Source organism: Dendroctonus ponderosae, unplaced genomic scaffold (assembly GCF_020466585.1).
Source record: "Dendroctonus ponderosae isolate FM_Combo_2020 unplaced genomic scaffold, Dpon_F_20191213v2 Dpon_F_20191213_9, whole genome shotgun sequence".
Taxonomy (NCBI): domain Eukaryota; kingdom Metazoa; phylum Arthropoda; class Insecta; order Coleoptera; family Curculionidae; genus Dendroctonus; species Dendroctonus ponderosae.
The window spans coordinates 9114202-9129289 of NW_026019116.1; the positions used below are offsets into that span (position 1 = coordinate 9114202).

Here is a 15088-nt window from a genome sequence, read left to right on the forward strand (position 1 = left end):
CATTCCAGAGATAACTAAATGGCCTTTATTCGAAGTTTCTCAAGAACCATTCGAGCCACAGAATTCGTTTTGGCATCGTTGGATAGAGAATTGGAAAGTCGATTTAGTCGTAACAACGTTAGTGAAGAATTTCGAGTAGTTTCGACCCAGAGAGCGACATTTGAATATCAAACACTTAGGTGCAAGATTATGCCAAAATTCCATGTTTTTCGTGCCCTTTTTGCTCATTTCTCGGAGGCAAAGTGAGCAAGAACGCTCATTTGTACATCGTTCTAGAGAGAATTAAATGGCCTTTTTAGAAAGTGAACCATGCATGGGGATTTGTTGGCAGTTTTCTCAAAAAATGATTGAATTCAAGAATTTGAAATTTTGGCATCGTTGGATAGAGAATTAAATGGGGGAGTCATGACCCCCATGCCCCCCACCCCCCTGGATCTACCCTTGGACAGTTCCGTCTTAGTCGGAAAGCACGGGAGATCACTTCGCCCACTGCCTCATCGCCTTTGATAATGTCCACCGCAGTTGTGAACGAAACGTCAGGAAGAAATTCCCATGGACCACATCTTCAAAGCCCGAAAAACAATTCTAAATGTTGATAATGTTGTCTGAATTTGGCCAATGCTTTCAACTCACAGAACTCCAATTCTGATGGTTTTGCTGACCTTGTGTCGTTTTTTCTTGCATTTCTGCAAGGCCCCTTTTTAACGTAAGTATTGGTCGTAAATTTCCAAGATACAGCTATTTTCCAACATATGGCCAACAATCAGCCATTATTGAAAGATCCGGCATTATTTGCGTCACTGTTCTCCCTGATCATCTACCTGTCGGTTTTTGTTCCGAATGTCGCCGTGGAACAAAAGGAGCCATAGACGATTCACAGTTTGACTTGGTTGACGATTTGTGACCCTGAAAGAGACCATGAGCTTGAGAAGCTTCTTGTGACTTAATTACCGAGGACCGATGATTGATTTGTTCGCAGAAGTAACCCTGTCAGAAGTTTTCCCGATTGAGCCCTTGCGTAACGGTACTTCAGTTATCCCCATTTGTTTAAGAAGAGGTGACAGTGAATCCTGCGGCGAGGGAAGCGTTTCTTTGTTAGTGGTAATCCAACCGGTTTCTTAGCTTAAGTCAATGCCTGTGTGTTGTTAATTTTTCACGGGCTGTGAGGCTTCTTCTGGAATTTCCGATCTAAACGTGATTTGGTGCGGTATAAGCAAAGTGAACATTTGGCCTGTATAGTTGCAACCTGCAAAGGTCCGCAGCTGTGCAAGTCAAGTGGTACCTACTCATATAGCCCCGTATCGATGGGAGCGATTAAAATCGTACCAGCTTGATCAGAACCGGGCAATTATCCGACCGCCAATTACCTCTTTCTCCTTCTACCTAATTAACCTCTTCGGCAAAAATGGCTAATAATCGAGTTCCTCCTAGTATCGCACCCGATGTGTATCGAGTGAGGTGCGCTGCCCTGCGATCAACCGATAAGCCATAGCTTGCCGTGAAATTCCTCATCGCCTCCTCCTCCTCCAACTCCTCCAGCCGATCTCGGTTTTTGCGCTTTTCTTCCTTTGGGGGCTCTCATCTAATTGCTATTAATCAGTGGTTGGGCGCTGCGATCACGGCACGACCGATTAACTTGTAACTCGAACTGGCCGCAAAACAACCACGAGTTTGGTAAACAGTGTGTTTACACTTTCATTGCTTATCTGACCAGTCGGATTTGTCGATTTCTTTCTTACCACCTGATTGGTTCCTAATTCTAAATTTAGGCCAACAGCGATTTGGGCTCTTTTCACGCATTTATAGGCCAATTCGTTTCTTGAACGTGAGTAAATTTTCATAGAGCCAAATTCGGACTTGGAACAGCCCATAAACTATTGATGTCCCGATCGACCACCCATCGATTTCGATTCGCACTACGTTTAACCAATCCGATGCGTATTTAAGTGTTATGCAACAGTCAAAGGGTCAAAATGCGTCAAGCCGAAGCGTTAACATGTAGGTATTCAAAATTGCAACCTCCCAAAATGGGTTGTGCTTGAGAGTTCCGAAAAATGACCAAAAAACTGGAAAATCGCAGGGCTTCAGACCATCGAAAGAAGAGCGTTGTTGGTCGCAGGAACTGGAGGAAACCGATTTGGGCTAGAAAATATTTAAAAATTTCTTATTGCCATGACTTTTTCTTAAAAAACCGTCTGAAGAGTTGAGAGAGTTTCAAGAGAGAAACAATGTTTGCTTGCAACATGAACTTATGGAACAAATATCGCAGGAAAGGTTCCCATCTTCTCTGACCTGGGGTTTAGTCGTTAAGAAAATCTCCATCTAAAACTGATTTTCATAACGAATAAAGTATCAACCTAGTGCAGATGAAACCCATTCTTCTCGCGAGCAGAAAGAGCACAAAATTAATCTATAAAATCTGAAAAATCTTCAAATTCTACCTCCAGTTTAAACACGATGAATTTTGTCAAGTTCCTCATTGCCTTTTCCTAATTACTTGAGCCCCTTAATATGGGAAAATCCCGGTATTTTCGCCACGATGAATTCCCGATCTAATTTGTTGCAAAGGGTTGAATCAAATTGAATTTTTATGATGGGGTAAACTGGCGCATTTTTCCGAAGAACCGCTAGTCTGAACCAAGGTAAATCAAGCCGATGTCATTAAGGGCGCAAAGATAATTCAAATATGTCAATCATTGTCGCCCGAGCGCCCCGCGCCAGTAATTGTTTTCGTGCTCGTTTTCATTATGTTTTCTTTTCGTTATATTGGAGTAAATAATGGAGAGAATGGAAATGGTGGAGTGTTACGCGGTCGCTTTTAATTGACGGCTGGCTTGATATGCGATGCCGCCCTGTAGGGATCCGCACGACTGATTGAAGGGTGGACTATAGGGGGGAAATTGGAAACAGTTTTCCAGATCAATTTCTCCTGCTGGAGGTTTTTTGCATTTTAACTGGCCGCGATGCGAAAACTCCTTTTGATCCAGACGACTTTCACAATCGACCATTCACTTTACAGTGCTCTATTTTGAAGCTGATTTCAGCGGGGTCCTTGCCAGGTTGTGGAAAAAATCCTCAAGTCTGCCCGCAGGGTACAACCATTTTGCCCATAGGGCCGGTTTTCATCGTTTTTTAAACTTCCCTGAGATTCGAAACGAGGCTTTCTCAGTCAAAGGTCTGAAACTGATTAGAACTTGTATTTATCCGGCTGGCAGCAAAGTTTACAAAGTCTTGACGGAACCTAATACCAAGTAGCGGCGGCAACGCTGCGAAACTGATGACAACTGTCGGTGAGTGAACTTTCGTGAACAATGTTTGTTTTAATTTTGGTAAATGTTTGGTTGCTGACGCCTGTCTGAATCGATTTTAGTGTTCTATGTGAAAAAGAGTGTTCTAAAAGTTAGTTTGTGTGGATTTTCTGGTCCCCGGCAACACGATTTTCCCGAAAATTCCTCAACAAGTGTAAGTATAATAACCTAAAATGCAGTCAGGAAAAACGGCCGTGGCTATCGGGTCTCTACCGGCCGTATTCCTAGCGGCTAAAAGAGCCGCTTATTGTCTCGTTTCGGTTGAAGGTTGAAATATTTAGAAAATTTATATTTAATAAATATTTATTTTGATTTGTTGTAAAATATTTTTCTCTGTCCGCTTGATCAAAATGCAATTTTATTTTATATTAATATAAATAGCAACCGATAGATCATTTTTGCTCAATTTTGTCAAAAAAAAACAAACTGCTTCAGTTGTAACGAGCAAAATAAGGAAATTATTAAGAACATCAGGCCCGTGCGTACGCGGTTAAGAACATGCTCACCTGATAAATAATATTTTTCTCAACAACTTTTCTTGGTGATGGTTTTTGCAAAAGTGCGGTTTTCACTCATTAAAATTTACATGATGTTTGGAATGTTTTGCGCATTTACCAAATCTACATTTGGTTTGTACTTCATTTGTTGCTAGATGCATTTTGTAGGCGTGTTTTAGATAGTATTGGTTCGATGGAATAACTGCTTTTTTCTTTCCTTTGTCATGATGATGAAACTATTAATTTTTGTTATCTTATGGGAAACCAATGAGTTTCAATGAGTGAAAAGTACTGAAAAGCCACGTTTCTACAAGATACGACTGATAGGGCACAAAAAAAATTGCTTGGCTTTATAGGCAAATATATAGGCTTTTTTTGTTTGGAATTCCATTTTTTGCGTGTTTATTGGAAATTGGGCATTCTGCTTCTCTGTGAAGAATAGCGTTAAGAAAATCGCGAATTTAGTGCCAAAGCGGAGAACACTTGTCGCTCTGAAAACAAGTTTGTTTTGCTGATCAAATTGGTTGATTTTTTAAAAGTAAAAATCACTTTCACAGACAAAATTGTGCAAGTTTTGTGCGTGTTTGCAGCATACTAAGGAGCGCGTTTTGGCCAAAAATTGTCACATTTGAGGTAAAAAGTTACTATTGGAAATTTTTGCAACACGACACTTGTGCGGTTTCCTCACTAATTTACTCGGATTCAAAGCGCACAATTTGCCCGTTTCTACCTGAAAAATTGCGCGGTTTTCCTTCAGGCTCTCCCTTAAGTTCTCTTAAATTCTCTTAAGGTTCCTGAAGAGGGAACTTTGAACAATGTTTTTGGGTTTCAGATGGAAAATCCCACTGGTTCCAATGAACGCGAGTTACCCTCAAGCTGTCCAATTCGAATGGGAGCAACGGCAGGTCCAGAGCCTGAATATGAAGGCATTCCATGGCCTGGATACAAGCCCCGAGGATCTTTGGCTCGAATGCTGCACAACAAGGCCATCCACGACTACTATTTGAAGCAAATTAACAAAAACGATGTAAGTTGCTCTATCGCATGTCACATAGATATTTCGTCGGTACAAAGCGAAACTCTGAAATATTCAAGAAGTAAACATTGATTCATTATTCAACTCGGGCCATGTTAATAAACGTTTTATGGGGGGACACACGTAAGGAAAATTGGGGATAATTGGTACAGTTTCGCTTAATAGTTTATTAATGAAGATGCGCCCATTTCCCTTGTGGGTCCGCATCGAGATCATGGAATGATGGGGCGTTCATTCAAGTAAAACTCTTGTTTCTTGTCATTGTTTATTCAATTTTATTGCGGCGATAACGCCGGTTATTGTGCAGGAAAAACACGCGTAATGGGGTTAATCCTGCAGGTTTTGTCAACCCAACTGATAACAATCGTCTGTTACCTTGATATTGATACTGCACACCTCATTAGGCTCAGCTAGTTGTTTATTCATTGTTTCCGGATGTGTTGGCTTCTGATGCACAATGTGGCCGTTTAGGCGCAGTTTTACCAAGCTGAAACTATGCGTAAGTAGTAGCCACACACAAAACCTGAGCAATTTATTTTAGAGCCATGCATGCAAATCCTTACAGACAAAAAGGGGGGATAACATCCGAAAGAAAATTACAATACACTCTCAAAGTCTTGTCCTACACGATCCCCCCGGCGAAGAAAAACAGACAATGCTGCTTAGCATTCGCCCCGTGTCCGATTATCCCTTAGGCTACACACACCAGATAGGGACAGCTCACCTAGCTTAGTCCGGGCGCAAAGGGAGCATTCGTCCTTTGCCCCTTTTACTAGTTGTTGTTTTTTAGCCATTCACTCAACAACCAGCTCTGACTGTTTGAGTGATTTTATTTGAGCTGTTTCGGTGAGCCCGGCATGTGAAATCATGGTCGAGACCACCCAGTATAATAGAGCTGGATCGATGCGAAAATGCGCGTGTAATTTTTTAATGCCGCATCCTAAACAAATATGGGGCATATCGGAGTCGTTTGCCCCCTTACTTTGGAGCCCATTATCAGGCGCGCGTTGGACTTCGCCCTCTACGGCCGTTTGTTCGGGTGCAAGACGTTTTTTACGACCTGTCCCCAAGGTGTGCTAACCTTTTTTTCGACGCGCATTCCCCTTTTGGCCCCCCCGACACTGTCGCTGTATAAACAAGTGTGGGGACGCGGGTGGGGGAGTTTTAATCCTCTCACTATTGATTGATTGATTGTGTTTGAATAGGGCGGCAGGGGGTGAAATTAAAATTAGTCAAATTGATGATTGGCGCCATTTGATGCCCAGTCGGTTTGCGTCTGGTTGTTCTCAAGTTATACCGGGTGATCCGAATTTTCTCACGGTATAACCTCACTTTGCAAAATCAGGTTTCATCATTGTGGGCGGAACGGGGCCAATTATGAATCATCCCGCACCAACACGCATTTACCATAAGGTTCCAGCGTTGAATGGCGAGCCCGACAGAAAAACCAGGCGAATTTTGATGGTGTCCAGAGCATTAGATCAGAGGCGGCTGCGGCCATTCTCAGCATTCCATTTCGATGCCGAAAAACGCTGCTCGATTGTTTTGTCACTTGTTCATGGTTGTCAGGTGTTTTTGCCCATGGCCAAAAATCAGGCATTTCTTTAGGACCCAACGCAGTGGGCGAGTTGGATTAATGGAGAAAGTTTCGATTTTCAGCAATCATCAGGAAATTTTAAGGTATTTTTGGAAAGTGCGCTTCAGGGAATTTTTCCGAAATTTTCAACAGTGTGTTCGGTGACGGAGTTTGGCATTTAGTTGTTTAGGAACAATTTATTTGTTTTTCATGCATTTTGCAGGGCAAAGTCTCAAAGGTTTAGATTTGTTTCTTTTGGAACTTTTTTAAATTCCTTACTGTACTCCTAGATAATCGATGGCTGAGTGTAAAAATCAATTAATGCCCCCGCCGAATTAGACGCAGTCACTCATGCACCTAAACGTGCCTTCTCCACATCGATAAATCTTCTTTATGGGCGCCATAAAAATTATCAGACGACTTGTCCCTCGACTTCGGCCCAATAAAAGCGCATACGACCCATGCAAGACGATGTATGCATGAAGTTTTATAATTTTCCTGCAAACTACTTACGGGAGTTGCCTGAAGTTACCTCCGCTCCTATTTGCGTTCCAAAGACGAATCGCTCCCTGCTGACGAATAGATTATGTCTTTAGGGGGCGCGATGCGAGTAATTACAATCATCCATTGCAACTGATCAGAACTGTGCAGATTTCTGAGTCTGCTGCAGCGAGGAGATGAATGTCGGGCGGTTCTTCCTGTTGGACAACCAGCAGAAGCAGCAGCAATTTTTAGCAATTATCGATCGATTAATCGGCATATTTGCGATCGTTCGCATAATAAGCGACAAAGCCAGATCGCCAATCATTTTCCGATCATTACTGACTGCTTTGAATTCATTAAACATGGTGGCACACATCAAAGTTATCGTCGGAATGCTAAAAACGTTATGACAGTTTATGAGATATAATGAGCGTGTGTTTCGAAGGCATTTCTTTGGCGCTTTTAAAAAGCGTTTTGATCTAATTATCGGCCGCAAAAAGTCAATAAGAAAGCCTCCGGACTGTTGGTAATATGCTCTTCGCTACGTGAAGGTATTAATGCGGATTAGCGATAGTCGCGGTCATCTGGGCGATCTCATTACCAAGTGTTGCATACACGCATAATCGTCTGCTGTTGCCCAACTTTCTGCCCAGCAGATCACTTCTGGTCATTTGTTTAAGTCATGATCATCGCCATAAATACAGCGGAAAGGCGTCGAAGACGTCTAATTAATTTTTTTCAGTTTCAAAGGTTTAGGATCAATGGCGCGTGTACTAATTGATGGGCCATTAGATTTTAAACGGCCCTTTGGGGTGGAAAGTGCTTTAAGGAAAAAACGGGCCGCTTTTCGCCCGTAATTTTAGCCCTTCGATGCGAAAGCGTTTCACGTCGTCGTCCCTAAAAAGGTTTACAAATTCACATGTGTAAGACGTTCGCACAGCTTACTTTTAAAATAAGGGCTCTCGGCCCGTTTGTTATGTCTTCTTACTTTGAAGTATTGGAAAAAGGGCGCGTAGGCTCTAATGACATCCCCTCTCCGCCGTAATCCATGCATACACGGCCCTCTACTTTCCATCGTCTCGTCAGATGATCCGATTAGATTGTGTTCATTTTTTCTTCAATACAGCTCCGATCGAATTCGCAATTTTCCCTGTCTAAGGCGCGTTAACTAAGTTCGTCTTTTTGCTAACGTTTCCAGATTTCCAGAGCCGTTTTTGCATCTTTCCATCCTCAGCGGATTCGCGTCGGCTGCCTGGGGATCGTTTCTTTTCCGTTTTTACTGCGGCCGTAATGTTCAAAATTCACTACAGGGCTGATCCCTCGGGATTTTTCCCGCAAAATTAGGTGCTTTGGTCGGATGTTTTTGCATGTCGCCGGATAATTACTCGGTCTGTCTTACGGTTATCGCACTGAAACCGATTCACTGCACGTCTCTAATTCAATAACTTTGTGCGCGAATTGCACGGTGCTAAAGCCGTGATTTACGAGCCACCAAATGGAATTTGTTATATTGATTCCACTGTAAATTAACCATGGGTCACTGAAGGCGAGATCCATATGGTTATTTATTCATAAGATTTGGGCGTGGGCCGGCCTAAGCAGGGGTGACAGTAAATTATTGTCGATTTTAAAATGCCACTTCTTGATTATGCCATTTTAAATTGCCAATTGACTGCCTAATTGAACATCTTCTGGGACTTTTTTGGGAAAACGGCCAACATTTCCTGACCGATGGCTCACTTTCTAAAAAGGCCATTTAGTTATCTCTGGAAAGGTGTAAAAATGAGCGTTTTTCCCCATTTGGGACGGAAAACATTAAATTTTGGCATAATCTTTGCACCTAAGTGTCTGATATTCAAATTTCCCTTTCTGGGTCAAAACCACTCGAATTTTCTCACTCATGTTGTTATTTATGAATCGAGTTTTCAATTCTCTATCCAACGATAACAAATCGAATTTTGTGGCTCGTATGGTTCTTGAGAAACTCCAAAAAAAGCAGCGCCATGTTTGAGTCGGTTTTACATCTCAACAGAAAAACACGCAAATTTAAAACTTCCTGAAACCAAGACTTTTTGAGCGAACTGCCAACATTTCCTGATCTCTCTGAAATGTATCTGATACTCAAATTTCGCTTTCTGGGGATTTATTCCAGCTCATCAAAAGGAAATTTTGCTACAGTGAAACTGCGTATGTTGAGACTAAATGTGAAAATTTCAAGTGGAAACTCGACCCAGTTTGGAAGTTACCGATGGTTCCGTATTAACGGCACTTTTGCTGGTTGGTCCTTTTGCAAGATTAAGAGCAAAACCAAACTAAATAATAAAGATATTAATACAAAGAGAAACCGGCCATCAGTGTTTCAAAGTGTAATCGGGAGCAATAATGAGGTGTATTAAGGTGCTAAACCAAGATCAGTGATCGATTGTGTCAAAAGAGCCCTGCCTCCTTCTTCGGATGCAACCTTTAATTATAGGGCCGATTCCGGACGAAATTGATGGCATTCTTTCAACGTTTGTTCTTTGGTTTGGCTACCGGTTTTAATCCGCTGATCAGTCGGGGCGCGTTTATCGACACAGGCGATTCGGTCGATTTGCATCAGCTGGCGCTGAACTAAGGGAAAAGTGGCATTTTTGTTTCGCCGTAATGTAAATGGAAAGTGCGGAACTTAGAAACTCGATTTCGAAACATATATTTTTACTTAAGGGGCCCGGCCCCTCCGCTCAATAAGAATTTATGTGTTCCCGAATACCTTGCGGCGTTCGCGATCACATTTTGATTGGTTATGCGGAGTAAAATAGTGGGTAAAATACTCCAAATCCCTTTTTCGCCCGAAATGTATAAATTCGCAGAGATGTGAAAACGGTGTTTCTCTTTTTCGCGCCGTCCTTGCCCTAACGAAATAAAGATGTCGGCATGGGGGGCGAGGAGGATTTCATAATAGGGCGCAGCTCGCTGCTATTGATTTATTGCTATTGCCACCTAATTGCTGTTAATATGGTTCAGCGGGTCCCTCAAGGTGACCGGAGTCTGTCTGCTTAGACAATTTGCAGTCAGTTTTCGTCCAGTGCAGCTAAAATGCCAAACGATGCCAGTTCAGGTTTCATGTTGTTGCAGTGGTACCAATGCGACTTGACGCAGCTGCATCCGGATGTGGCAAGGACGTTCGTCCAGCTGGACCCCGACCAGGACACCATCAGCTTCCTGGAGGAGGCCGAACGAAAGTCCCAATGGGTGCTAACGCAACTGTGGCACACCGTCGTCAAAATGTTCCTGGGATGGTTCATGACCCAGACGTCCATCAATGGGTAAATCAAAGCCTTTGCTTGTATGTATTGCACGGTTTAATCGGTTCCACTAACAAACTCACCCCGACGATGCCGTTGTTTGGTTCGTATAAAGGAGCCTGGTTCTTTCATCTGGCACGGCTATTAACGCGGACTGTTTAACCGTGAAGTTAGTCGTGGTGTTTTAAATTAAAAATTACTTATTGTACCTGGCCGGCTACCAGACTACGTGTTTAATTATTCTTCATTATTGTTTAATAGCTTTCGATGTGTGGGCAGGGCAGGAGTTGCCCGAAGTCCCCCTTGAAACGAAAAATGCTTTAGAGTAAAATGTCCAGTTGATGAAAGAACAAGAGTCGATGTGTGGTTTGCAGCAGGAGTTTTTAATCAATGGCAAAACAAAGGGAGAGCATTAAATCTATTCGATAATGGCACGGTGTTACGGGCAAAGTCAATTTGCGGAAAAAGTCTAATAAAACATCGAGAAACCGCTTATTTGATATGTGATAGCCAGTTTCGAGAACTACGGAGCGGAATAAAAAGAATGTTTAATTGAAAATGGCCGAGGCCCGTTCTTTGACCAGGCCAGTAATAATAATTATAATTGGCTCGGCCAGTTTCATAAACCGAAAACCGCAAGAATGTTTATCAGAACCGTACAGACCGAAAATTGCTCCCCAATGGGAAAAAAGCCAGGCAATTTGTGTTTTTGCTATTTCATATATCTCGGGCGTTTATCTTTTCCCTGTTGTTTTTTTTCTGGTTCGTTCTTTAGTCCGTAGCTAATTTGCAGCTCCATTCACACGTAGGCGTCGAATAAATCATGCAGTGAGCTCGCTAATTGCTTAGTTGGTTCGGATGCAGCGCAAATAGCCCGTAACCAGATTAAGCTGAGCCCCATCAACGCCTCTTTCACTTACCAGTACCAACCAACCAACTAAATAATACCATATTTCATCTACTACCACTTGGTGCTGTTGCTGCTCTCGACGAAATCCACGTTGGCTGATGGTTGATGATTCTTCAGCCCTGCTGTTTAGTTGGCATCAACATCTTCAATTAGATTCCGCGTTCAGTAGCAGACCGAATTCGAAACACTGCCAGCCTCTCTCTTTCTCGCCGTTTCGGTGTGTTATTGAATGTTTTTAATTAAAAATTAATTAAACCGTTGACAAAGAAGAATTCCGGGAAGAACTAAACCGACCCCGGTCTTTTGTCATTAAAAATAAAACGCCGCGTCTGTTCGTTAGTCTCTAATTTCTACCTGACTGTCATTTTGAGCATAACTAATTATATAATTACGTTTTTTTTCTCTCCTCTGCCTTCTTCTCCACTTATTCACGTCCTCCTCGCTGACCATCATTAAGAAGCGCTTGAAAAAAATTATTATTAGTAGCTGCGTGAACACCCAGTAGTAATTATTATAGAATTAGTGCGGTTTTTTAATCGAAATTATCGGGGAGACTTTATTCGGCCGCCAGCGCAAACGTATAATTAATATTAATAAGAACTCAACAACATTTTTCGACGGTTCTTCGATATTTCACGTGACTCAGTAGGTGCGAAAAACAGCCATCGTCAGTCATTACCGCTAATGACCGCCATATAAAATTCACTAATTAAGGGCCGAAATGCTAAGTCACGTTCGGGCACAAAAGCACCCTACGACACCCCAATTTCTTTTGCCCGCACTCTATACGACAATTAATCACAAAATGTGAAGATGATCATATTTACCTGCTGCTTCTCTATGTCTATGTTTGCCGGAAACCGGCCTTTTTTAGGGAATTTTTCCTATTTTTTGCTCGCGTCTTTCATTGCAAGTTCGTTCATTAAACTTAGTAAAAAATTTTTGGATAAATGTTGAAGTCACTCTGCGTGAATCGCTTCGATGAACGTCTTCTATTAATCTCTTTTAATTTGCGAAGAGAAATTTTGTCTTTTGCGTAAAAACTGCCAATATCGTGATGCAAAAGCGGGCTTTTTAGCTCAAATGGTTCTTGAGATATGAGTAAAATGGACATGTTTGAAACAGTCAGCTAATTTTGTTGGAACCGCGAACAAAAAATCCTTTTTGGTGTCAAAACTGTCGGTATTTTGTGATTGATTTTTCATATGGTAAATGCACATTTTCACGCTTTACCAATTGGTGCAAAGATCAGTTTGCTGGGTTAAACGACGTCGAAGACGCGAGGAAAAATTGGCTATTGGTGCCAAAATTGTCGGTATTTTGTGACTGTTTTTCGCGATAAATGAAACTCTTCGTGCGTTATCCATTGTAGTAGATGTAGAGATGAGATAAACCTGCAAATGGGTTTTCAAGCTCTATCCAGTGGTGTTAAAACGGGTTTGGAAGCTCAAAACATTCTCGAGATATTGACAAAAACGTGGTGTCATGTTTGAAGCAATCGCCTAATTTTGCGGAAACCGAGAGCAAAAATGCAATGTTGGTGTCAAATTTTATGACTGCGGTTTGATGCGAAAAGTGCACATTTTCATGCTTGATCCATTGCCGCAAAGATCAGTTTGTTAGCTCAATTAATTCTGCAGATATTCGCATAAAAGTGGAGTCATGTTTGAAACAATTGCGAAATTTTGTCGGAACCGAAAGAACTTCCTGTTTGTGGCCAAACTGCCAAAATGTTTGGTTTGGTGCTTTATCCATTGGTGCAAAAAGGAGTTTTCCGGCTTAAACTGCTTTTGAGATATTTGCAAAAAGGTGGCGGCATGTTTGAATCGATACTCAACTTCGTCCTCTAGACCGAAGGAGTCTATTGAAAGAGTCGAAGAAAATTATGGATTTTGCTGGCTCAAATGGCTGTGAAGATGTCAACAAAAAAGAGGCGTCAAGTTGTGCTGTGTTTCTGTTTTGCTTTTTCGGTGTCATCATCAGGAATTTCCCAGTCAAGTCCATGTTGATTCACTAAGCGAGCAAACAACTGCAGCCGATTCAGTGAAGCAATATCAGGCCCAGCTAAGCCCATTCTCGTTTAAACTAACAGGTCTTTCACTTAGAATTTAAGACATTCATCTCGCCACTGTGTTACGCAGTTAAGTTGATCCGAGAGGCTGATTACATCTCTATTTTGACGACCATGTACGCTTTTCATCCGGTGTATTCAACACCGAAGCGAACTTATTAAGCTTGATGACTCCACGGGTTTGAGCCGGGGCTTTTTGTTTGTTCAACGCAATCAAAATTGCTCCCATTCGGTTCGATGCAGTTCGCAGTTCGGCGCAGCAGCAGAGTTAGAAGTGGCTGCAGAAATGGGCAAGCCTCTTCCGAGAAAAATCAATCAAAATAACAATTAAAAAGCAGCCTTAGTTAATTACCAACCTATAAATAACCCGTTTAACTGCCGTTTTAACACCGAAACTAAATGTCACGCCTGCTTTGTGTTACCCTTTTTTTCTTTGCTTTCGTTCGTTTGCCTCCACCTCGGCACCGGTACCAAATTAAACATCGGAATTACGTGTGTGGAACCGTAAACGTCACGTTGAAATATTGTTTTTCCACAATTGACAACCCTTTTATCGCCCGAACTTATTGGCGTATGGATGATTGATTTTTGCTTGTCGCCATTCTTCATCAAGCAGCAGGGTTTGGAGCTCGTTGCTCCTCAAAGTCTTCTTCCACATCAATTCCCGCGGGTTTATCGGCGCGCATCTTGCAAATGCTTGCCCAACTCCACCATTCTGCATAAAATCTTGCAGTCAAATCGGTTATTGTGTCGTCTGCTGTTTTCATTCTACAGAGTGGCGCTTTTCCCATTTGAAAACTTGCCGGTTCTGTTACGGCGGTTTGGACTTGAGGGTGTTCAGAAGGTGAGGTTCCAGGCCAGTCCAAAGCAACTGAAGAGCATTTTTCCCAGTCCCGTTGCCCAATGGGTGCTTCACTTGTTCGATGTTCGGCTCAGGTGTGCGGTATGTCCACTCTATAGGCCAGTCCTCTCCAAGTAAATAATGCAGATTGGGTTGGTGGCCGGTCTACAGTCCGGATCCGTTGACGTGTGTGATTGAGAGTGATTGACAGGAGACGGCGCGTCTGTGAGCGATTCATCCGCTTATAAGGCCGTTTCGGGGCCGATCCTTTCCCTGAAGACCGCGATGCAACATCGTCCACCTGGACGCATTTAATTGGGATAAAAAACGGACCCAGATTGAGGCTGGTCGTTCGCCATTATTTGCAAATGAAATTCCCATCTCAAATTCGGACAGTTATTGACGAGCGTCACACAAACCCTTTTTTCTTGCCTCACCCGGTATCTACATACAACATTTCCATCGCGGATCTGATGACTTTCGGTCTAATATTCAGGCGAAAAAACCGATTCAGAGGACAGTTGCTCATCAGTTAACGACCTGTGGTAGTCCCTGTCCAAGGCATACCTCGAGCATATGGTCCCAGCGTACTTTTGTAATTATTGGGCATGCCATCGTATTTATCTCTTTAATGCGTTTATGATTGCGCCAGTAAAAACCGTACAAATGCCTCTTCCTGTCGGCCAATTGTCATTCCGAGATCGTTTTCTTTCATAATTTGTCGTAATAAGTAGCAGCGTGTGTGTGACCTGGCCATATTTTCAATTATTCATTCCCCATTCCCCAACCGTTTTTGATCGGTTATTAACCGGCGGTTTTTAAGAGAAACACGCCTGAACATCAACTGGATTCTGGAAGGATCTGGCAACGTTGGCCAATAATTGCACCGATTTATTGTGGCCATAAACGTGGGCCATGTTTAAAAATTCGTAACCTCCAATCCTCAAATGAGAGCGACTTGAAATTCGCACACCCTATAGAAAACAATTGAGACGAAAAACGCTGAAAATTTCACTCAAATCTCTGCAGAGGCTGATTTTTGGCCATCTTATCAATGAAGCACGGAAAATTGACATCGTCGG

The 15088-nt window shown here is 42.4% G+C and overlaps 1 protein-coding gene across 4 annotated transcripts in view; it reads left to right on the forward strand.

Annotated features, from left to right (window-relative positions):
- The first annotated feature begins 3263 nt into the window (after positions 1 to 3263).
- LOC109542260 (protein-L-histidine N-pros-methyltransferase) overlaps positions 3264 to 15088 on the forward strand; it is a 29473-nt gene continuing 17648 nt past the window's right edge. For 2 of the 4 annotated variants that reach the window (XM_048669976.1, XM_048669977.1), the window contains exons 1-3: positions 3264 to 3462; positions 4638 to 4832; positions 10015 to 10205. In XM_048669976.1, coding sequence (XP_048525933.1) covers positions 4638 to 4832; positions 10015 to 10205 — 386 coding nt within the window. In that variant the 5' untranslated portion in view covers positions 3264 to 3462. Of the gene's footprint in view, positions 3463 to 4187; positions 4439 to 4637; positions 4833 to 5232; positions 5341 to 10014; positions 10206 to 15088 lie in introns of those variants that run through there. The other 2 variants (XM_019911410.2, XM_048669978.1) reach the window with 2 other exon arrangements.